Source organism: Oreochromis niloticus, linkage group LG14 (assembly GCF_001858045.2).
Source record: "Oreochromis niloticus isolate F11D_XX linkage group LG14, O_niloticus_UMD_NMBU, whole genome shotgun sequence".
Lineage (NCBI taxonomy): Eukaryota > Metazoa > Chordata > Actinopteri > Cichliformes > Cichlidae > Oreochromis > Oreochromis niloticus.
Genome location: NC_031979.2, coordinates 14,021,258 through 14,046,085, shown reverse-complemented (window position 1 = coordinate 14,046,085; position 24,828 = coordinate 14,021,258). Strand labels below are relative to the sequence as shown.

Genomic DNA, 24,828 nt, shown 5'->3' with positions numbered 1-24,828 from the left:
CGAGATAGAAGAATAGGTAGTTGCTGTTTTACTCCAATAATCTTTGATGAAATTATAATGGATCTCTATGGGACAAGTAGATGACACTTCTCCGCCTCTGATGCCTACAGATTAAAGAGTGCAAGTCAGCTTGCTTTGAGAAAGAGACGATTCAGAAAAAGATGAAATGATGCTAGTAGAGTGAAAAATATGAGCTCAGCAGTAGGTTAGAGAGAAAAGTTTAAGAAAAAAAATCTGCCTCTCCCACTCCAACAGTTAATTAGTCAACTTAAGCTCTGAACAACCCCCCCCATCCCTGAAACAGTAAGACACACGTTCACAAAGCGGTCATCTGGCTGTTTCAACAGTGTTTCTACCACACACTGAGTGGGACTAGTTTGATTAGTTTTATTTCTGTATAGCAACATATAGCAAGACAATCTTTGCAACAATTCCATCAGTTTCTTTTTTCAGATTTTCCTGCAGGACTGCTCGACTAAAAAGCAGTCCACAGCAGTCCACAGTGTGCAAGGGTTTCTTCCACCAGTGACATATTCTGATCCAACACGCAATAAGTCCAGAAACACAATATAGACTAACTCCCTTCAGGTGGCTGAGGGAAGCCAGAGAAAGACTTGTGCAATCAAGAACAAATGCATCCCAGTGTGAAAGGTTGTGTGTATGTGTGTGTGCGTGCTTGCAGGGCACAAACACGAACCCACAGGAGGGTCTCTCCACTGCCATCATCAGGAGGCCTCAGCGGGGGCAATTCCCAGAAAACACTGGTTATTTTCCAAATGGTTCCAATGTGAAGAAAGGCAGGACACCGAGGTCCAACAATCTGTGTATCTGAACGTGTATGAGTATTTGTGAGTGTGTTAAAACTGCGCTGGCAGGTTTTTTGACAAGAAGATTGAGGAGGAAAGGAACTTTCAGAGGGAAACTTTGCCCTGGAGTAATAGAAAGCCTATTATGGGTTCCAGCTTTGAGATTTCTGTGTACGTCCATTTCTGTTTCTGCGTGTTTGTTTGTATGTGTGTATGGGTGGAGGGGGAACACTTCATGTACAGACAGTCATAATGGGGTTTTTTTTTTTGCTAATTTCCCCTAAATTGTTGTTAAACTGCCTAAAATGCACCCAGAGGAAAAGAGAAAAAGAAAGTGGGAGCTCTCACCTGTCTTGCTGTCAGTCTAACCACCCCAAACACACACACAGACATCACAGACTGACTATAAAGTGGGTCTTTATCACATGTATGATTACACAGTGCTGCATAAATACTTAAAGGGTTAGAACAAGACAAGCGATAGAGCTGTAAACCTACAAGGTCTACACTGAACGCCTTTAGATGAAGATGACATGATAATAATAATAATAATAGTAATTTTTGTTGTCATTTTAAACCCTGAAAGAACACAACGTAAGACAACACAACTTATAAAGCCATATTAGAGGCTCTGTGAGAGCGTGCTGTGTAAGCATGCTGATCATAAGCAGGAATCTTTTTTTTCTCTTCTTCGGTTTTAATTCATTTTATTAACTTTTGTTTATTAGTATTGACCTTGTGTACAGTACACAGCAGGTTTAAGAGAAAGCAAATATTATTATTTTTGTGTTACTGTTAAATGACCCAAATCCTTAGACCTGGTGGTGGATCTGAGTGTTATACAATTTAAACTGATGAGGAAATTTGTATTTTATAAAGTTTTTTTTAAAAAGTAATCGATTATTTTTATCTTCGACATACCTGAATGTCTGAACTCATTCATTCAAACCCATTAAATAGTCATTGGACAAATAAAACACTGAAATTGGGGCTTAATATTGCTTTATCAAAGACAGACTTCATCGTCAAGACGACCTTTTATTGTTGTCCATCAGTCTATATCATTGCATTTTGCTCTGTTTAAAAGGCTATTTGTTGTTTAACCTGTGATCGCCATCTCGAGCGTTTGAGGCCACAAACAAAGTCAAGTAATTACTGAAATACCACATTTTTAACTCAAGAAACTATCAAAATGGTATTAATGCAAACTGAGTAACATCTGATGGCAGCCATATGTGTGACCCATAGGTTAAAGGATGCACATGGAACAAATTGTTCTTTCAAAACAAATTTTGATATTCTTAATCTCTACAAAAAGTGAACTTATTGGATGTAACAGGAGTTGTCATGCTGTATTAGCAGTATTCAAAGCCATGAATGCTTTTAAATCTGTGCAAAAGTCAATACAGACACAAATAACGTGTCTGTTTTTGGTTTTAAACAGAGGGGTGTCACGCTCTTGGTGTCATGTGATTCACTGAGTCAGCCAGTCCATAAATTGCCCACTCATGGTGGCGGAGGGGTTTGCATGTTTGAGTGACCCTGAGATCTGTGTTGTCAGGGGCAATTTTCCCCTGGTAGGGTCTTTCAAGGCAAACTGGCTTTGGTTGAGGGGCCAGAGAAAGTGAAACGTTGTTTACTCCAGGACAGGGTCGCTCGGGCTTCACCTTGGAGGTGGGCCTGTGGGAGGGGCTCACTGCAAAGCGCTTTGTGACCAGGTTATGGGTTAAATGAGCCACATGGGCCCAGCCCTCCAGTGAGGCCACCGGGAGCAGGAGCGGCTAGTTCACAGGGAGGTACTATGTGGATTTGGTGGCAGTCAGAGGCAGAGAACTGGCTCTGTAGACATGAAATATCACCTCTGTGGTGGGGAAGGAGAACAAGCTTGTTCGTCAGCCTCACCTGGGAGGGGGGTGTAGTTTACTAAGGATATAGTGAGGCAATAGAAGAAATACTCAGAGGATCTGCCGATCCCCTCTGACACGCCTCATCAGACGAAAAGGGGTCTTGGGAAAAGGAGATGACTCATTGCTGTTGCTGAGGTTGCCAAGGTGCCTAACAAACTCCCTTGTGGTCGGCGCCTTGGGTAGATGAGGCTAGCCTAGAGTTAAGGCTCTGAATATTACTGGTCCCTCATGGTTTATATGCCTCTGTGAAACTACATGGGAGTCAGGGACAGCTACCTTTGAACTGGAAAACTGAGGTGGTCGTCCTCCTTTTAACCAAATTGACAGCTTGATTCACATTGATACAATAACTCAGACTTGTTCATGGTGGAGGTTAGACTTTGCAAGGTCTGCCTTTTGTCACCAAATCTGCTGATAATTTTTGTGAATGACAGGATATGGTGATGTAGGCAATTTTAAAAACAAAATTTCACACATGCTGAGCTAAGATTTCAAAATACATTTTCCAGTATAGCCGATTTTCCCTTTTCAGCACACAAAGGACCAACTGTTTTCTGAGGTTAATGTTCCCTAAAATTGTGTTATGTTTGCAACAATAGGCTAAGGCTTAGAACATTGCTCCTTCACTGTTGCTTCAAATTAGATCTTCACCTGCCAGAATAACAGACTCTGACCTTTCTAAGCCCTGCAAGGTTTCGGCATGTGTTGGGAAAGACAATTCCACCGAACACTGATGTATGCAGGTGTCAGACGGCGGTCCAAACCTCCGGATCTGCCCGGCCTATCCGGTCTGTGTGTGTTTTATACTTGGCAGAGCATGAGAGAACAAGTCATATGAGTGCCCATTCTTTCCTACCCATTAAAATAATCACTCCTGCCTGTTTACAGTAAGTGTGTGTTTCAATGACCTCTACTTGTTTCTATTATTTCCTTCAGACTTGCTCCTCTTCATATTCTCAGTTGGGTTAATTGAGGTAATATGCTTGAACGAACTGTAAAATATGAATTTATGTCATGCAGTTAATCAAAGTTTATCCACTTATTCCATTCGCACACTGATGCAAAGTGATGGCCTAATCAGGAATGCACATCCGGTGTGTAAAAGCCTTTACAGTTAAGCCTCTTCAACTGGAAACTCATTTTGTAGAAGACAGTCAAAAAATGGTAACTCTGGTGCAGAGGGCAGGTGGAGTGTGTTATACTAGAGTGGCCAAAAAGCTTCCACATTTTCAGTGTGGTGCTGCTTATGAAAAACAGAGAGCATACTCCTGAGCTTCCAGAGAGGTGCAGATCATGCACAAATCATATACTTTAACCTCCAGTGGTCAAAAGATCATCTCCAGAAAGCAATCTAAAAATAGCTGCAACTGGAGCAGCCCAGAGGTGTACCAGAAGTTGAACTTGAAGGTAAGATCACCCAAATTTGAAATGAGGTAAGGCTCTTTTTTTGAGTGTGTGTGTGCTTTTTTGGGGTTTTTTTTACCTCGCTGATGATGCCCACAGCACCGTGGATTTTGGCCACATGAGCCAGAAAAGCAGGAAACTGCTGTCCCAATATCCTGAGGGCTGGCAGAAAGCTGACCAGCGAGGAAGGACTTGCTTGAGACACATCGACAAGTGCTCCCAAAAGAGCCTCGGTGAGAGACTGGTTCCCTAGGTAACCGACCAATGTGGGAACCTGAGGGCTCAACATCTGCATGGATGAGGAAAAAGAAAGAAGCAGAGAATTAGAGAGGGGGAAGGAAAATAAAATAAAATAAAAACAAAGCATTATTTATGACAAATAACATCTACCAAAAGGAGCCCTGATCTTTCCAGTGAAGGCCATAGGTGAGAGGAGTGACCTTGGAGTGAGATGAAGATACTCATTACTAATAATAAACAAAAGCCTGGCTGTAGGGATGTCTGGAAAAACTGAGTGAAAAAGCTCCTGCTCATAATCTGTAAGGGTCACAGTAGACTGCACTAGACTGGAATGGTCTAACAATATCTGCCATTGCCAGCTCTTTTAGTTGTTGTGAAAGATTATCAAACCATATATGTCCTGTTCACAATTCTGTCTGACAAATGAAAAATAAGTTATGCAGTTCAAAAGTTCCACATGAGTGCCATTTTAATGCCGCATCACTTACGAAAAGTGAATATCAAGATGCCAAACATTTGGTAACTGCTGTGACGAACACAGCTACAATATTTTCCCGTGTGCCTATGTGGGGGGTTCACATTAGAATAACTCCAGATGGCTGCTTTTGTTTCTCAACTGAGGCTGCGTTTTACCACCATGTGCTCTGCTTGGTATGTGGTACTTCCCCGCCCACCCCCTCCTTCACGTTGAACATCAGCAGCTCTGGTCCAAAATATCCAGGATTAAGGGAATTCCTGCTGAGAAACGTGCACACCACATGCAATTCCCCCAGTGCTTTCTCTTTTTTTTCTCCAATGCATTTTCCACATGCATTCATTTGCATACATTTGAGTCACGGACAGAAACAACATAATCACAGACATGCTGGATTTCGCAACTTCTTCATGAGCGTTTTTGTTTCTGGATTGCTTTCACATGAGCCATCAGTTCTGACTGTAATGCATTTACCTCATTTTACTTTTTATTAATAGTAGATATACTATGTTTAGGTGTCACTCGACTATGGATTCCTGAAACAGTCACATCAACGTCACTAAAGGAAATGACTGCCAAAGCTTCACAAAACCCAAAACACATTATAAAAAGCTATAACACAGGCACTTAAATAAGCCTCAACAAGTTATCCTCCCTACCCAACCACGTTGTGCAGATGCAAGCACACAACTGAGGTTTCTACATGGTCTGAACTATGTGGTGGGAGGCATTTAAATGATGCACAGCACTGAACAAATTTATTATGCCACCTGTCATAAAAACAAGAAAATAGAAGTATTTTAGAAATCTGTCAAAACATTTTATTTATTTTTTAATTGTAATTTTTCCCCATGTTGGGTGCAAAGCAGTGACACAGTGACTGAAATTTTAATATAAATTACCGGTGAAGTAATAATGGTATGAGCAGCCACAACTTAACAGAAAAAACAATCCAAATTGAAGTGGATAGTTTGGAAAGTTGGTTTCACCCACAGTAAATTGTTAATTCGTCAGCACAAACACTCACAAGTGGATGTTGCTCGGCAACCATTTGAATAAGCCTGATCAGGTGTTGTTGCTCGGTGGATTCCAGCTGTGGCATCATGGCCGTGAGGTTGCCTAGGTGGTGGTGAATGGTGTCTGGTTGTTTGGGGTAGACTGAGGGCAGAACTCTCAACAGCATGTGGTTACCTGGCGGGGAAAGAGAAACACAGATGTTTTATTGAGCCCCAGAGACAACTTCAAAGCCTTGTACACAGAGATTCCACACAAAGTGGTCATTGTGTGAAAAAAAAATCTAATTTTATTTTACTGATTTATACATTTTCCAACCTAATAAGCTGCTGTTTCACTGAATATACTGCCTATACCTGTGACATGTGTTACTGCACTGAGCATCTGGCCTCTTTTTTAACGTTTCCATGCATTTAAAGCGTGCTGAATTTGTGTTTTATCTTTGCTAATCCCACAAACCTGATAAGGATAAACGGAAGAAAATGGATGGAAGGATCTTCTGTGGTTGGGTACCAATACCAGCTAAACACCATCAAATTACACACATATACTGTGACAACAAACGAGCAGCTAAGCATGAAGGGGTCAGCTGCTCCTTTGCTTTTCCTATTGAACAAAATGTTAAGAAAACTTTTCAGGAAGAGAAAGAAGGTGAGACAGAAGCAAAAGGCATTCTTTTGTTTACTCAGGAAAATAACACTGTGACAAAGTTTCTTTTGTCCCTTTCTCGTCCCGTGCTGTTTGCAACAGGATGACCCAAACAGGGTCAATACAGAGTTAGAGGAGGCTGTTAGCTCGGTCTGGTCAGTGTCGCATTGGCACATTTATTACAGGAGGTGAAAAAGGTCACTTTGGCAGATCCTGAGGGTCTTTTGCATTTTGTCATCCTCTCTCCACAGATTTAGGTCTGACATGTCGCCTCCTCCTGTTTTATGTGCTTATTTCTGTGTTTGAGGAGCAAAGATGTTGAGAATGATCAAAAAAAAGAAAAAGCATATTGTTTAAAACCTTCCTTTTTAAGTTGCCTTTTGCAAAGCTCTAATGCTATCCCCAGAAGACACACATCAGATTACCAGTCATGAGACAACATCTCTGTTTGGGAATGAAATTTTCATTCTTTGTCAGTACTCATGCAGTGATGCTGAGACAGCCAGTACTGACGCATGACTGGCAAAAAGGCATTTGCTGATCAGCAAAGAGCCCAAGAAAACCCACAGTATTACCCAACAGCCTTCGAATAACATATAAAACATCTTTAAATGATTCACATCAGTGAACAAAGACTCTTATGTCCTATTATGGGACATCTCAGGGTTCTGTACTATGGTTCTTGAGTACTACATAAAGCCAAAAGCCTGGTCACGTTATGTTTAACTGTTGCAAACGATATAAATTGTATAAACTGCTTTAAAGGACTAGGATTTATAGTATTTGCAGAACAGATGGACCAAATGAAATGGTCAGGTTGGAGGAATAACTACTGATGGAGGGCTTTAAGAAGTACTTTAACACTCCTGAGCTTAGCTAGCCTTAGCACAAACACTGAACAAACAGTGGCACTGCCCAAACACGACAAAATTAATCTTCCAGCAACGTAAGTTCATTAAAGCTCAGGTAAGCAAATCAAGACTCCTGCACCTCCTCTGGGCCCCATCAGGAGGCTTTGGCCAATCATCGGTGTGTCAGATCAAATCAGGTGAGATTTGCTGTTGGAGGTAAGATGTAAAGGAGCAGTGGCTTAAGCTGGATCCTCTTACCTGGCAGAGGTGGGTTTGAATGATGGGAGGGGCTTAGAACAGAGGAGGCAGAGCCACAGGAAAATTACACGTTATACTAAAACCAGTATTAACCTATAAATCACAGTAACCACAGGCTGTCCGCTCAAAACTGTTCAGCAGGTTTGACGTTGGAACAGCCCAACAGAGAGGTCTGACTGTTCTGTGCAAATGGAAGATAATATTTATAAGACGGTCATTGGCTCTATTTATGTTCACTTCTCTTGCTTTGAATGTTGCCTACAATGTCCACTAATGTACACTAATGTAGACTATCACGCACAGGCCCTGTACTTTAAACACAAATCACCATAAAAAGAAACTGACACAGTTAGTGCACAGAAAGAGAGAGAGGGAGCTGGTAATAACCATAAAGCCGAGGTTGCAGCTTTTACGGGTCTTTTACAGGAATGTTAAAAGGCCGGAGGAGACAAGAGTCTGCCCAGAAACACAGAGAATTTATACAGCTTACGTATTTGAGCCCCTTATACTGTCAGACACACTTGCATTTATAAAAAGTCATTTAAAAAATAAAATGAGTGTTATTGTAAACTGTTGGATTTTTATGAAATATTTGGACAAGCAAACGTTTGACTCCTGACAACAGATCTGTTTGAACGACATCAGAAGGAAAATGAGCTTTGTCCAATAAATAAGTAGTTTTCTCCGGTGAATGCGAGTACACACTTAGCATCAGAAGCTTGTGTTTCTAACTTTAGTAGAAATAACTTTTGGTAGGCAATTTTGCACAACTGTAGCATAGTCTCTGAAGCCCTGCTTCAGCATGTTGCAGGGGTTTCTTGTATATGTTGGCTGTTTGCTTGTATAGGGGTGGCTGTAGCTCAGGAGGTAGAGCAGGTCATTCAATAATCGGAAGGTTGGTGGTTTGATCGCTGGCTGCTCCAGTCTCCATGCCAAAGAATCCTTGGGCAAGAAGCTGAACCCCAAGTTACACTCCACATCGGAGTATGAATGTTAGATAGAAAGCACTTAGGTGTAGAAAAAGGTGATTGTGTGAATGAGACAAGTTATTTAAAGTGTGTTATGTCCTTAAGTAGATGAGAACCCATCTATTTACCATTTATATAATCGCTATTTCAAATCCCTTTAATGTTTCCATTTGATTAGAAGCCACATGTTTTAGCTGTTTTGACTAAGACATTGATAACTCTTCATCTCTCTTAAAAAAAAATCTTGATAGATTTTCTAGTGTGCTTAGAATAACTATCCTGCTGAAAACGGGTCAACTTCCACTTTAACTTCGATTTATATGAAGCAAATTTCACAGCCGAGGCAGTAATTCCCACCATGCTTCACATCTTTGGACTGCAGTCTGCACCAAAGTTTTTCCAAAACTGTTATTTTTCTTTAAAGTTCTTTGTGGACAGCAAAGAGTTTCTGGTGTGTTGCATTGAATATACTGTACTTAATGAGCCTTGTGTCATATTGGCTTATTTCCCACTGTACAGTTTACTGTGCGTGTGTCTGTGTGTGTGTGTTTGAGTGCTTGCATGTTTGCATACAATATCTGACCTTCATACCTTCATTCCAAACAACAGCTGACCTGACACTGTGACAAGCGCTCATGTACTGACCTTTGTTTGTTGTCTTTAGCACACAAAGGCAACAGTTTTCTCTGACATTTTCACTGTGAAGTGTCATGTTTTCTAAATGTCACATCAGAATTACAAAACGTGTCCCTCAAAAATGTCCAAATCTACAGAGATATTCAACTTTGATTAAAAAGAAAGTAAAAAAAAACAATAATAAAGCAGCCATTGCTTTTATGCATATTCTTTCTTGGGCCTTACTAAAATATAATAGAGACAGTATTTAAGTACTACTAAGTACTACTAAAACAAGGGCACCAAATACCTTTCTTTCTTTCTTTTTTTTTTTAAAGCTCCAGAGCTTCAGTTGTAGTCGGCAGAGACATCAGAAGATCTGGATGTGGATGGTTTCTCTGCAGTCAGAGAGGACACAACACTGCAGCATTACAGCTACGTGTGACTGACTTGAAAAATGTTGCTTGGTTTGATGAGTGTCAGGTTCTGCTTTGACATTCAGATGGTAAAGCTGGCGTAAACATCATGACAGCCCTTTGCAGCCCTTGAACACCACCAAAGCCTCCTGTCGTATTGTTGCTTACCATGTCTATCCTTTTCTGACCACATCTTCTGATGGCTGATTCCAGTAGGATAACACACCACGTCAAAAAGCTCAGATCATCTCAGACTGGTTTCTTGAACATGACAATGAGTTCACTGTACTCAAATGGTCTCCACAGTGATCAGGGCAACAGAAAATCCAATAGAGCACTTTTGGGATAGGGTGAAATGGGGGATTCTCATCATGGATGTGCAGCCAATGAATCTGCAGCAACTGTGTGATGCTGTCATATCAATAAGGTCCAAAAAGGAATGTTTCCAGCACCTTGGTGAATCTGTGCCATCAAGAATTAAGACAGCCATTAGTACTGGGTACCTAAGACATTGGTTGGAAAGTGCATATGGATGGACAGGGCTCCATCAAACTCACGTTCATAAGAGCAGCTGCTTACTGTCTGTGACACCACAGAAAACTGCTAGGTGCATTTTTTAGAGGAAAAAGCATTTCACAGGGGTATGAAAAAGTGCTAAATTTAGTTATAAAGTTTCTAAATTGGCATCAATAAGGTTAAATAAAGTGTGATGCTCACTGCTTCGAGAGAGAGGGATGTCAGGTGCACAACTAAATATAAAGAAAAATATCTAAACTGAAACTGAAAAGCAAGCGGTGGTCTGGAGAGGTGTAAAGAAACTTGGATATAGAACAAATCAACAGCACAGGAACCCTTTAGAGGAAACGGTCTCAGTCTGGTCTTAAGCAAATTCAGAAGCAGTTTGTTTGTGGCTGTGACGCGACCTGACCTCAGTCTGACTCAAAGCCTGAGCTAAATGGCCCTTGCAGCAAACTGTTTGATTTTCGGGGACACGTCAGACCATGCAAACTGAAACAGCTTGGGTAGTTGTAGCGGAGGCGTGTAAGAGAATGGGTTTTCTCACAACTATGGATTCCTTGGTAGAAACTTTCCTCCACTGTTTACTTTCTGTCCCTGGATACATCTAGCCGGTGAGGAAAGTAAACATTCTCACGTGTTTTTGCTGTGATGTTTTTTGGTTCTTTGGATTTTTCTCTGTGTGAAAATGAGCAGAATCATCAAGAAAATGTTATAAGGTTACAAACACAAACTGAGATGTGAATTATGCTGAAGAAAACAGTTTTACTAAAAAACAATTCCCTGACACTTCAAGACCAAAACCTCAAGAAGATCAAGATGCATTCACATGAAAAATGTGGGTTTAAATGAGCTGAAGATGCGCCAGAAGTTCTGAGGTTTTCGGTGTCAGCCGACCTGCCGATTTATCTTACTTAAGTATTGTGGATGAGTACATTCTCCACACATTAAACAATGCACATAATCTGACAAAGAAAAAAAGAAAAGAAGAAAAACCCCAGAATTTTTACAACAGGGAGGTTACTGTACGGGAGAAAACTGCAGAGACCACGCAAACGATATCCAGAGGGATGTTTTTGGAGAGCTTTACGACTTTAACGTGTTTTCTGCAGCTTCCAAAGCACATTCCCTGTACGCATGTCCTGCCTGTCATATTTCATGCTAATCGAACACTCTGAGTTGGGTGACGGGGGGTGAGAATCTGTCAAATCAAAATGCAAGAGAAATCAGATGAACTTCTCCCAGAAAGCCCATATATTTGAGAATGTGTGTGTTTTTATTGGATGAGCCAACACCACCCACCCCCATTACCTCCCCAGCAGGGAAGGAAAAAAAAACCAGTTTAAAATATTCAAGCTCATATGACACATGACTGCACAGATGTCTGGAAGGGATTCAGTTACCCGAAAGTAAAGAAAAGACTGCGAATTTTCATCACGTGTGCACAATGAATAAAAATGTTCAGTGGATACAATTGTTTTTATATCTAAATCATAAATGCTGATAGATACTAGCACAGCTGATAGATCGATTCTCACTTTGAACTCTTTCTGTGGTATCGAGGATCTCCTCGGTGAAGCTTTCAGGCTGTTAAGACTCAAACCGCAACGTTTCTCTGCACTTCTTTCTGCTGAGTCAGCGCTTAATGAAGTGCAGCGGGAAACACGTTGAACACATCTGTGTGGCTGATATGAAATATTCCCTTGGTGTAAAAGCTATGTAACTAAGTCATACATAAACTATAAGTAAGTCATTTGTCACTGCAAGGATACAACTCATGCACGAGCACACAGTGAAGTCATTTCTTTGCTCCTCTGTCAGACAAGCCTGTAAGATGTGTTTCCAGCTGGCTGAATTCCCACCTGAAGTGGCAGCTGTGAGGCAAAACATGGAAACATTTACAATACAAACACGCCCGCAACACAATAGAGCCTATATGAAAGCTTCTTTTCTGAGTATAGAAGCATTCTGAAACATTAGTTTGTTCTAAATTTTACTTAGTTTAATGATGCATTTGTGGAAGTTGAAGTTATTTAGTGTCAAACTACAGCAGAAATGTTAAACGGGCGTCCTCAGGAGACGTGATACTGATCACTTTTGCAGTCTTTGTCCTGGTGGAAGAGAGGACCAGCTTTTTATCCTCTTGAGAGTGTGTGGGAGTTTGCCTGACCAGTCTGGATGTGCTATGTGACCACATCACCGAGTGTCCTATGAGGATGCAAGGCTTCCTGTTCGGTCACTCTTGGGATAACCTCTCTGTCTTTTTGTGGATGATGTGGCTCTTCTAGCTTCATCATGAAATGACCTCTAGCTAGCACTGGATCACTTGGTAACTGAGTGTGAAGCAGCAGGAAGGAGAATCAGCACCTCCGAGCCTGAGGCCATGCTTCCTACGTTCCTCTCCACACGAGCTGTGGTTTAGTGACCGAAAGAATGAGATCAAGGATACCAGCAGCTGAAATGAGCTTCCTCTGTAGGGTGGCTGGGCTCTCCTGTAGAGAGAGCATAAAGAAGCTGAGTCATTAGCAAAGGGCTCAGAGTAGATGACTTCTGGGCGCCTCCTAGGTGAGGTGTTTCAGGCATGCTCCGGGGCAGACCCAAGACATGCTGGGGTGATTCATATCTCTCAGCTGGCTTGGGAATGCCTCAGTGTCCACCCTGGAAGTGCTGGAGTAAGTTGCAGATTTCAATAAGAATCCACACTTTAACAAGCTTTTCTCTGCTTTTTTCCCTGTTTCATTGTTGAAACATTGTTTCACAGGTACAACAAACAGTGATATCACACTGTACTCAATCTGAGCACACTTCAGCATAAATGAAAAAGAAGGGTGGAACTTAAAATTGAACGATCACCAGCGAACAGTCATTCGGACTGCACGATCACCTTCTGTTGCATGAATTAGCAAATCATGGACAAGTATATTGGAAAGACGTCATCCAAAGTGTTCTAGAGGAAGCTTAAAAAACATGAAAATGGACTCAACAGTTTCAGCCATCGAGTGGAAATACAGAACTAATGAAGAGAGCCAGCTTTCACTAATCCTTTCCCACGCACCTCTCTCTGTGTTTCAGTGCACGAAGAGGCTGTTCCACCCTGATAACAAGTGGCCAAGTGTGCGTTTCAGCGGGCAATTTAGGGAAAGCAAACTAACACAATGGAAGAGAGGAACGGGCAGACAGAAAGTCGGAGGGAGGGGACCAGGATGAGAGTGAGATTATCCTAAAATCCCGTGAGGAAGTCATTGTTTCCATCCTCTCAAAAATACACAAGCAAGCATGAACACACACACATGCATGCACGCACACACCAGCATGGGTATCTTCTTCTATCACACGGATGCACAGACAGTATATAAACACAAGTACAGGCGCACAGAAGCAGCGAGGCTCGCAAATAAATAAATAAATAAATGGAGAGAAGCTGGAGAACAATAAACCCATTTAGAAACTTCTCCTGTCTGGGTTCCATTTAAACTTCACCCACTCACACCCACTCACAGCATCCCTGCATGGGGCAAATATCAGAAAGCTCTGTGTTCCCTGCCTCCTCCTCAACCCCTCTCCTTCCCTTTCCCTTAGTCACAGAAGCTCCCGTTATATCTGATTATGACACACACACACAACCTCCAACGTCGCATTACTCATCGTCTCACTGCAGTGCTTTCAGACTCCCTTCTATGCTTATGAGAGCCAAATGTTTTCACAAGTACGGAGATTTAGAGAAACTTTCAGACGTTTCTTCACTCGCTCGGTGGATTTTCCCCATGTGTTTGATTGTTTATTTCGGCATCATGACCCTGATTAAGGGCCACAGGGCTTTAAATTTAAACTTCAAATAGCAATTAGATTCAAAAACAGTTAAAAGCTTGGGTTTAGACTTAGGTTAGTATGAAGGAGTTGACTGAATTGGCTTTTTTTTAATGGCGATTAGACACTCATCAAATTAAACGCTCACATTGATGAAACTGAAAAGTTTCACTTGTTTAAAACCTGCCTGATCATCTGTGAGACTTGTCCACGATTAAGTACGGGTTAAGGTCAGCAGGTCAGAGTTTATGCCCCTAAGTTCTCATTCTCAGAGAAATAGAAATGACTACATGTGAGCCCAAGCAGCACCTTTCTCTCTATCTCCATACCAGTGGGCTTCCTGCCAAAGGATTGCTCAGCATTTACGAGACAGAATGAGAGAAGAGGTGGAGAGTCGGGGAGGGAGGAGGGGCAACATACAGTATGGGACTGTGGGGCTTGAAAAAGAGCAAAGGACCATGCAGCTCATGAAGAACGTGAGACAGACAGAAAGCAGCAGGTCAGGCAGAGAAAGCAGACACAGGCAGCTTATCTGACTCTAATTGCCCCATATAACACACTCACACACACACTTAGAGGAAAAAGCAGATAGAAAGAAAAGAAAAACGGCACACACATTTATTGACTTTCACAGGCAAACAGACATTTTCTCTCACACAGCAGCAGCATGTTTCTGTGGAGGCTCCTTCGGGCAGCGTGCCTGCTGTCGATGTGTTTGTGTCTGCCTTCTGAATACGAGGATGCTATCGAGCTCAACTACGGTCCCTCCTACTACAATGAAATCGCAGCGGAAGAGACGCCAGCACGTAAGTGTGGAAGTGTGTGTGTATGTGCTGGGCCTACACCTTTATCAAATCAAGACTCTCGGATGTATCGACCGTATTAATCGTCGAAAGCATGAAATTCAGTTTCTTTTTTTAGATTCATGTATGGATTGTGTGGAAAGTAAGATTGGGACGCTAGTTTCCACGACACTTTTGTATTTTGATGTATTGTGCATCAGCAACAAAAAAATGGGAAGAAACTATAGAATAAGATCAATATGATAATCGAGGAGGAGGGTGAAAGAAGTTCTGATGAAGAAGTGGGGGAAAAAAGCAAATCTTTCACAGCTTGAGAAAAAAATGAAAACTGAAAATGTTCCACAAGTTGGTGTCTTTAAATAAATAAAGAAGGGAAAGAAAAGAAGAGTAGAGATTAGAGATTAACATGTATGTGGGTTGTATAGTGTACAGACAGTTTGTGTAGGAGGTTTACAGCCACAATCAGCGGTCACCAACAGCAGAAACACTTTGGTATATCATTAGGAAATTCCTCTCTCAGCTGTCTTGGACGGCATTAAAGCGTGTGTGCGTGCATGCTCGTTTAGACCTGTATGTGTGGGATGAAAAGAGTGATGAATGAAAGGGAGAAAGTGCGGGTGAGTGTTTGTGTTTTTTAAGTGTCCAACTGGCCCTCCGCAGCTCGAATTTTGCATTTGTTAGTTGTTTAAAACCTGGCAGGAGGTGTAATTGCGGCACTAGCGGTTAACAGGCAGAAAATAGTCTGTGATATGATTAAAGAGGTAAATATTATACTGGCTGAAACAAATGACTGAGAATAGTAAAACAAACAAACACAGTTTACAGCAGCAGAGGTGGGCGGGGGGGGGGGGGTGTTTCAGCCTCCCAGAGAGGGTGCAAGAAGGAGAAAATCATGTGAGTTTGTGTGCAGGTCTGTGAGAGGTCAAAAGGCTGGAAGGAGACACAGATCACTGCTTCTGACCTGCTCAAATCTCCGAATCTCTGAGAGGAATTTGAATTAATGAGGCCACATGACAGGGGTCATGACACGGTAAATTTCAAAATGAATGACAGGCTAGAAAAATAACATGTAGCAGATGAGTGGACCAATTTGTTGAGTTATACTTTGCTCAAACACAGACACTGACTAGTTGTAAAAGGAGCCTACTACTGAGTACTGCCACGCAATATAGAAGCTTTTCAGTGCTTATTTCCTGTTGAATCCTGCTTAAATGTGCAGTAATTTGGAGATGATTTCATTTTAACAATTTACTTAATTTACTCAAGTTTACACAAGCTCAAGTTAGAGCTTTAACAAATGAAAACATGCATAAAAATTCTTATTTATTTTCAATATTGTCAACAGATTAGACATGTGACCCACAGAGCTGACAATGAGTCTTCTAACCAAAAAAAGAGGCTAGTTTTAAGCTAATATTATGCTAGCTAATTTTAAGCTTGAGTGTCCTGAAGAGAAATAAATCATGTTTTCCATTGATAATCATCTAGATTACATTCTCACATCGTATGAGAGTTTATTCGCTAAGTATCCAGTGTCCAACAATGTTTGAATCACTTCAAATAAATTTTCACTAATGCCAGCTAACAGCAGCTATCAGAGACTAATAGCAGCTAACAGTGGCTAGCACTGGCAAAAACAGCAGTGCTTACCAACAGAAACGTTCAGGATATCCTCAACAACACACCTCACTGTCACTGTTATCAGACAGAAGTGAGCTTTAATTACTTACTGACGCATATTGAAATCCTTTCACAAACTTTAACAGCCTCCTCCAGAGTAAATAGACATGGACACCCAGCGTATTCACAGCTGAGGTAAACAGCAAACTCACAGCCTTCACTCTATGGATGAACAGCGGCTAGAGTTGTTTGTCCTACACTGGCTACCGTAGCTAGGGTTTTGCACTTGAATCGGGAGGGGTAAGAAAACTGAATTCAGCTAAATGTAATCTGCAATCTACTGGCATCTAGTGGTGAGATTTTGCACACCATACCTTTAAACAATTTTAAATATACATTTAGAGTAGATTATCGAAGTAACCACTGACATCTTTAAAAACTAGGCTCTATGCATCTATTTTCATTATTATTTTCACCCACTTACACTCTCTTCTACTAAAATCACTCAAAAACCACTCTCAGCTCCTTTGGATTGAGAAGCCCCAGGGTCCAAAGTGCATGACCCTTGTGTCTAATTGACTTTGAGCACTGAGAACAGGAAGCCAAAACAAACTGTGTAGCTCTGTAATAGTACCCCTCTGGAATATGTCTGCAGGTATAAACAGAGGTCAGAAAGGCTCAACAGTTAACCAGAACAGCGTGTCTGATACAGTGACCTACATATTCTTACTCCTGGATTGTTTTACCCCCTGGCTTTTTTTAAATCCCGCTTTTCCCTATGTTTCGGACTACTCGTGCTCTCTCTCCCAATGTTGTCAGCAGGTCTTGACCTTCCTTTTCAACCCCCCACACTGCCCATCTTTCTCCTCATTCACAGCAGAAAACCCGATAAGCTCACAGGAAAAGCTCTTGCTTTGTGAGCCACTTGTCAGATTTCATTCTCACCCTCTTTCTCCCAACAACTTGACATCCTCTTCTGCGCTTTTACCATCTTCCTCCAGCTATGCCCACTAATGCTTTTGTGGCAGCCAGCTATTCAAGCAGAATTAAATCCATTTCCTTCTTAAGATTGAAGTTGACCTTAAAGTTTCTGTTAAAGCTGGAAGAAAATTGGAAAAGAATTTAAACATATCCTGCATGCACACTTTCAAGCTACATCTGCAACTCCATCTGGCAAATAACTGCAGAAAGTAAAAGCTCATCTTTTTCAGCTAAACAGACACTTTTTCTAAATAAAGGTCTGATATGTTAGTGATCTTTTTTCATATATTCAGCACTTTTCCTATGTTGATTACATACGTCTTTATATAACTGATAATGGAGTAACTGAATTCTGTATTCTTATTTTTTTCCTGTCTTATTGACCTTACATATATATGTTGAGTATAAATGCACAATTTAAGAATAAGACGTGCAATTTCTCTGGACCTGCTCAATGACAAGTTAATAAATCTTGATATGATTTCAATAGAGTTCCTGAGGAGTAAATCTTGGATTCTTTTTGCAGGAAAAGTCCATCTATCTGGATCTCTGGGGAGGTGCAGGAGATAGGGGTGTGGCTGGCTCTAGAAGCTGTAGAAACCTGAATGAGTTCATCGTCTGTTGGATATTTAAACTTTTCTCTTTTTCTTCTTTTTACCATCCCTCTTTGCAGCCACACCAACTTCAGCCCCCTGCAGTTCTTCAGAACTGACCAAATGGGACAAGATGTTCTCCATGCTGGAGAACAGTCAAATGAGGGAGAACATGCTGCTTCAGTATGCCGATGATATCATCAAGGTGGAGATGGGGTCACTGCGCAGTGAAATGTTAAGGTCGGTTGGAAGACTGAGAAGTCATGCAATCAGCATCAGGTCACGATGGTTGAAAAATCACAAACACTCAGCAGAGAAATGAGTGTTTGTGATTAAGCCAAAGCTGATTCGAGGTCTGAGCACCTTAGACAGGACTAAAAATGTAATCAAATTTAATCTTTTCATCACTTTGCTTTTTTAAGCAAAGCTGAACAATTGAGCATTAAAATGTTTTTCTCTGCCCATCGCCTCATTAACGCAGCTCTGCTTCATAACAAAACCCTGAACTGATCCGGTTCAAATTAATTTAGCTGATTTCTAAGCAACTATAGCAAATTCCTTGTCTGCACATGTTTAAACCTCTTCAGCTGAAATGGTTCACATCACTCATATTGATTGTTGGTTCTATATTGTCAGGTTTGTAGCTCAGTATGGTGGGTCCTGTGGGGCGGCGGTGGAGAATGCAGGAAGAAGGATGGAAATGCAGCTGGACAGCCGTCTCAGAGAGACTCTGGAGCTCCTCAAACTCAGACATCGGGATTCTCCTCCGGCTGCTGCAGGGAATTCCATTGGGAATTCCAACCAGCTGGAGACAATGCTAGAAGAGCTCCTCTCTGCAGCACAAACACAAGCATCCAGACTTTCCAAGCTGGAGACCAGCTGCTTCAGCAGCCCAGGAGGGATGAATACCAAGGCAGGATTTCATCCTCTGAGGGGTGGAGAGCAGGGGCACCATGAGCAAGAAGTCACAACAACAGAGGCCACTTTAGATATGGTGCTGGCTGCACTGCAAGAAGTGAAGGTGGAGATGGAGGAAGCCCTGAGATCTTCGAGGCAAAGATTCTTACCTGCAGGTATAACACTGACCTTACTATCAACCATTCCTATCTGTCTTAAACTGTGATTTCCTGTCATTTCTATTTGTTTTCATAGCTCTGAAACAACACCTCACTTTATTTTTTTCTGTATTAATTCATTCTGGAAATAAGAGATTTAGCTAAAGCTATTTGCACCGGGAGATACTTACAAGTATTTGTAGAAATTTACAAGTAGGATTAGACTCAAGTAAAAGGATGAAAAGATGATAACAAAGAAAGCCTTTGGACAAAACTCCTTCTAGGTAATGAACCCTTATTGTAAATTGTTAGCAGAGTTAACTGGCCTCCCTGAAATTAGCACTGACTAATAAAAATGTAAGATTAGGCTCAGCAAATTTAACTCAGGAAACTTGCAGCAGAGCATCACTGATATCAGTACAACAACTTTATTTCCTGGAATAAATCAAATGAAAGCTACAAAAGGGCTAAATTATACTCTTCATCTTATGCATGCACTTATACACAAAATTATAAATCTGGCCTACACAGTGAACAGAGGGAGGTGTAATCATTAGCCAGTTGCCGCAAAAACCACACCAAAAGAACCCTGGGAAAGTAGAACCAGATGGAAACCATCATGAGCACACACAAACACACACTCGATGTGCTCAGAATGGATTTTTTCACCATTATATTCTGAGTGGCAGGAACCTGAAACGAGATCTCCGGTTTTAAGTAGGGAGCGTGTCTGCTAACTGGAGGGAGGAAAAAAGCGAGTGAAAGAAAGAGGGCTGGGGTAAGAACGACAAAGAGAACAGGAGAGAGAAAAATCTTGAGTTAAAAACCCAAAACTTAAAAATGCATGACAAAGAATGGGAAATGAGAGATGTTACGCTGTGTAATGTGCAAAATGTGCACAGTTCAGAACAGATTTTCTCTCGCACACAATCAGAGCTGCATGCTCATCCTGCCCAAACACCTCTGAGCTCTTCCTTTATGGAATAACTGTGAGCTTAAACAGGATTGTTTTATGCACACAGGATATAGCAGGAACATTATGCAAACAATAGGAAATGATCCATAAACACAACTGAGAGTTTATATGCTTAAGCACCAGGCAGAGCAAACACAGACTTGTATATTAGGGGTTATTAATGGGACTTACCAGATTGTTAGACAAAACTTTAACAGGATGTTTTCTTTGTTGCTCACAGCTGATTGTTGGGAGTATTTTTAAACTGTGTGTATTTAGTTACTTATTTCCCAACTCAGAGACTTATCTGGATTTATCAGGACCAAATTAGAAAACCCAATCTTAATTTTCTACAAGTTGCACAGGAGATACAGAGACACTAAGTCTGTAAGCCAGTTAAATCATTATTGCACATCAACAGTGATGATTTAGTTTCAAAGCGATGAAAATCAGGAAATCATAAACGGTTAATTTTATAATTTCATGTAAGCTAAATAACTATAAATGGCTATTTCTAAAAAAAACACTCAGATGCTAGACTGAATCTAGCCACCCTGCTACACCCCCCACCTCACACAAACTCCAATAACTCAAAGCTGACAATGCTGACAATGTGCAGTTACACTCCATTATGTAATGCAGACCAAATTGCCTAAAAGGCTTCAGTCAAAGGTGGTATACACATATGCCACACACAGGTTTTCTCTATTTCACAGGCCAAAAAACTGACCAACAAAAGTTGGTTTTACATTACAGTGTCTCCTGTAATGTCAAACAGTGAGCCTTTGAGAGAGTGTGTGTTTGAATGAGTAAAAACAGAGAGGAATGGGGGAAAAGACGACGACACAAAGCATAAAAAAAACAACAAAAAAAACCCACGAACCAGATGACCCAGAGAGGTGTGTGTCTGTGTGTGAGGTGGAGGGACAGGAAAAAACTGCCAGTGATTCATGATCTCATCACCTGACCAGTAACTGAACTCTGACTGTGTCACATTCAATCACGCTCACGCTGCCACCTATTTCAAAACAGCCTTCACTTCATGAACACTTCATATACTGCGGTACTACGACACAGTAGTAGCAGCCCCAGTAAAACCACAGGAGCCCAGTAACCTCAAGATAGAAATCTGACTTACTTACTTGAGCTAGCTTTAGATTTCAATTTATTTTTATTTTATATTAGGAGATCAAGTCTTATGATGTAAAGTGGAACTCCGCAAGGCTAAATTTCAGGCCCATTTTCCCCCCTTTGTTAATATGCTCCTACTAGGAGTGTAAAAGTAACGTAAAACGGCACTCAGAAAGTTCAATGCCCTCACACTGACCTTGGCCACTTTCCCAAACACTAAATATTTGTTTTAAATGTTGGCGGCAGCATTAAACATTAGAGCCTGATTGACTAAAGTTTAACTATTGTCATGTGACGAGATCATTATTCTCCTTTTTTCCCATCATACCAAGCCACACATGGACAGAGCCCTGAGGGTCATCTGTTTGTTGTGCTTCATTTCATGTTCTTTCCCCTCTTTTGCTCCGTTTCTGCCCCTTCAAACATTCTCCTGCAAACACTTTCAACCTACTTTTGTTGGGTAATTTTGTGGAACGCACCCTCGCAAAGGTCTCTGGGAATTTAAACCGATCCAGATCGGCACCAAATTGTAGCGGTTTCCTCGCTTCTCTGCCAAGTTCAGTAAAATCTGACTTAAAAATTCTGCCTGTAATCCTGCCAAAAGACAGACAAACAATAAAAATGTAACGCAGCTTGCTGAGGTAATACCATTGTCTTATAACTGTCATCATAGGTTATGCCCAACTAAATCTTTTTTTCAAGAGTAAAAACAAATTGATATCCAATTTTGGGCCGTCACAGTTAAATGAAAAAGAAAACTTTGTAATGATCATATTAAATTCTCCAAACTGAACCACTATTAGCACTGCAGCCGGGGGTAAAATATCTAAGATTTATTGTAATTTGTAGATTTTACCACAAATTACAGGCATCCTTTCTTACAAAATTTAAAATTATACTATTTCTGTGCAAACAGGAGGATTTGTTATTGCTGGATGAGTGCTTGAGTACTAAAATTGGCATAACTTGCAATTGTCAGGTCGTGACCCATTTTTTTTCAGTAGCCCTGATCATCTTATCTTCCTGTTGGCTAGGTTGTGAGATGGCCCTCCTCTTCCCAATGCGTTCCAGTCGAATCTACACCTCTATCATACCAGATGTCCCCGTCTCCCTGTCCTCCTTCACTGTCTGCATGTGGATCAAACCAACCACCATCTCCAACAAAACCGTGCTGTTCACCTATGGAAACCTCCGCAATCCATATGAGATCCAGCTGCTGCTCAAGCGTAACGCCGCCCTCTTCACCATCGGAGGAGAAGCTCACCTGGTGGAGGCACGGGGAGTGGTGAACCCAGGGCGGTGGACCCACTTGTGTGGGGCTTGGTCCTCAGAGCAGGGCCTGGCCTCCCTATGGGCGGATGGCGTGAAGGTAGCGTCCACTCCGGGAGTGGCCGAGGGACACGTCTTACCCGACGGGGGCTCCCTCCAGCTGGGTCAGGAAAGGAACGGCTGCTGTCCTCCGTCCTTAAGCAGAGGGAGCAGCGTGGCAGGGTTTGAGGCGGGATTCGACTCTAAGCTGGCATTTGCGGGGAAGATGACGGGGGTGAACATGTGGGACACAGTGCTGTCAGAGGACAAGATTTCCCAGCTGTCTTTGCGGGAAGGCCATGGCTGTGAGCAGAGCGGGAACATAGTGGCGTGGGGTGTAACGGAGATGGTGCCGCACGGAGGCGCTCAGTTCATCTAATAGTGCATACTCTTCACTATAATCATCATTTCCACAACATTGTAAGAGTTAAATGCTCAAAGTGAAAAGACTTAGAACTGCTTTTATCATCTTTCTAACTATAATTAAGCGTTTTCATTGTTTTATAGCAGAGACCACAATTTTTTCCTCCTCATCTCACTTTTTATTACTGTGACTGCTAATACTGCAGTTTTGAACTTTGGGCATGTTCAAATAAGACCAAATCAATGCTGTAAGAGACTTAAGTTTACTTTTTTCACCAAGCCTTTTGAACTGAGACAGTAATACACACACAAAAAAAACACACTGATGCACAGTCGTTTTAGAAAACGTGTAGTTTCGCCGAGAACGTGCTGCAAGCGGCTTTTACCAAAGACTTAATTAGAGTGCAAGAAAGACAAAGAGTCTATTGTGAAAGTGAACGGGTTCTGAGCCAGTAAACAGAGTAATCACCAGACAGCCACGCAGCACGAGTAAAAGAGGGGTCTCTGACGATTACAAGTGATTATCTTGTATTGCACAACATGTGTTTTTTAGAGTACCAAAGCATTTTTCATCTTTCTGTTGAGATGGCGAGCGCAGTTCATCAAAACATCCATGCAAAAAAAAAAATAGAAACCCAAACAGAGGAAAATGTTCTCCCTTTTTTTTAAGATTTTAACTGGGGACATTAATGTAACAGAAAATACATTTGCTTTCCTACCTTTAAGTTTTGTGGGTACAATTAGCCATGTAATCCAACCCCATTACAATCAAAAGCACAGGCATCATACCGATGTGGTAATAATCTGAAAAAATACCTGTGACTGAAAACTGCTGTACTTGTTATCATTTTAAGCATGACTGACTGTTAACTACAAATGTGCTTTTTTTAACTAGCTTACTATTTTTTTTACTGCCATAAACTTTTCTTTGAAAGAATTTCCAAACATTATATTTCTAAATTTGTACTCAGTGTTTACATTCATACGAGTTATGTAATTCCTGTTTTGCTTTTTTTGTCAGTTGTCATTTAAGTAGAAGGTAAAGTTTTCTTTTGATCCTGCATAAAGTAAGAAGAGTAAAACTGTTGAATTTGCCATGTGAGGTTTGATAAAAGAAAGTGAGGATAATGTTTACACAGTCTTTTATGAACTAACTTGTCTTGTATTATACTGTAAATTGTTTTTATTATTGTGAAAATGTAAAACTGAATGTAATTTGTACATAAATATATTTTTCATAACAGGACTAGATTAAATAAATGAGGTATGAATAAAAAAGTATCCACTGCCCTAAATGAGCAGCATTTATGTATTTTTTCAAAATTTAAAATATTCAATTTTGACAAGATTTCCAACACCACTCCGTACCATGACAAAGCCTCCACCGTGTTTTACAGATGTTTTACAATCACTCATTGTTGTATTTCTCTCCTGACCTCTTCTTTACATACTGACAATGATTTGAATCAGAAATTTTAAATCTGGATTCATCATCAACAGAGTGACTTGTTGAGTGATTTTCAGTCCAGTTCTTGAGTAATGTGGCATATTTCAGCATTTCCTTCCTGTTTCCTACTTCTTGACGGCCGTCCTTCCACTGAGATGATGTCTGATGAGGCTTCAGCAAACAGTAGACGATCAGCTGAAGTGCAGATCCATCTCTGAGGGCCTGTGTCAGGTCTTTGCTGGATTTATTTCTATTTTTTTTAAGTGCATGAATTTCAGATACTGTTCATCTGCTATAGATAGTTTTTCTTAGATCTGCCACTTCCCCTTTAGTGTTCCACTTCTTCAGTTTCCTCAGACTTTTTATGTACACGTTGTACAACGTGCTGAGATGTGCCAAAGTTAACAGCTGTTTGGGAATCACTTTATGTCTGGTCACTGTTGGCATTGTTCACATATTCAGCTAAAGAAATGGGAACAAATTATATGTTTTTGTAACAAAGTTATTGAGGATACTGTTTAAATTTGGTTCTTTGCTATGTTGTTTGAATTAAACTCAATGCCTTTTTATTTATCTGGTGCAAAATCACAACAAAAGTTGCTTCAAGGCATTTTATAGTGTAAGGTACACACACTGGTTCATCCCTT

The 24,828-nt window shown here is 41.0% G+C and overlaps 2 protein-coding genes across 7 annotated transcripts in view; one reads left to right on the top strand and one right to left on the bottom strand.

The window, feature by feature from the left end:
* veph1 (ventricular zone expressed PH domain-containing 1) overlaps positions 1 to 24,828 on the bottom strand; it is a 119,915-nt gene that overhangs the window by 50,452 nt on the left and 44,635 nt on the right. For all 6 annotated transcript variants that reach the window (XM_005474530.4, XM_025898359.1, XM_005474528.4 and 3 more), the window contains exons 5-6: positions 5,860 to 6,023; positions 4,197 to 4,406 (exon numbers count right to left, since the gene is read on the bottom strand). In XM_005474530.4, coding sequence (XP_005474587.1) covers positions 4,197 to 4,406; positions 5,860 to 6,023 — 374 coding nt within the window. The remainder of the gene's footprint in view (positions 1 to 4,196; positions 4,407 to 5,859; positions 6,024 to 24,828) is intronic.
* Positions 14,353 to 24,029, top strand: ptx3a (pentraxin 3, long a). Its single transcript, XM_005474527.4, has 4 exons — positions 14,353 to 14,731; positions 18,003 to 18,162; positions 18,559 to 18,995; positions 22,098 to 24,029. Exons 1-4 carry the CDS (start codon positions 14,593 to 14,595, stop codon positions 22,748 to 22,750), a joined length of 1,389 nt encoding a protein of 462 aa, XP_005474584.1. The 5' UTR covers positions 14,353 to 14,592; the 3' UTR covers positions 22,751 to 24,029.

Bases quoted from the DNA above. Each gene is read 5' to 3' on its own strand.
- ptx3a (XM_005474527.4), top strand. From the start codon at position 14,593: ATGTTTCTGTGGAGGCTCCTTCGGGCAGCGTGCCTGCTGTCGATGTGT. The intron at 18,163-18,558 runs GTCGGTTGGAAG...CTATATTGTCAG, and splicing joins CTGCGCAGTGAAATGTTAAG to GTTTGTAGCTCAGTATGGTG. The intron at 18,996-22,097 runs GTATAACACTGA...CCTGTTGGCTAG, and splicing joins GCAAAGATTCTTACCTGCAG to GTTGTGAGATGGCCCTCCTC.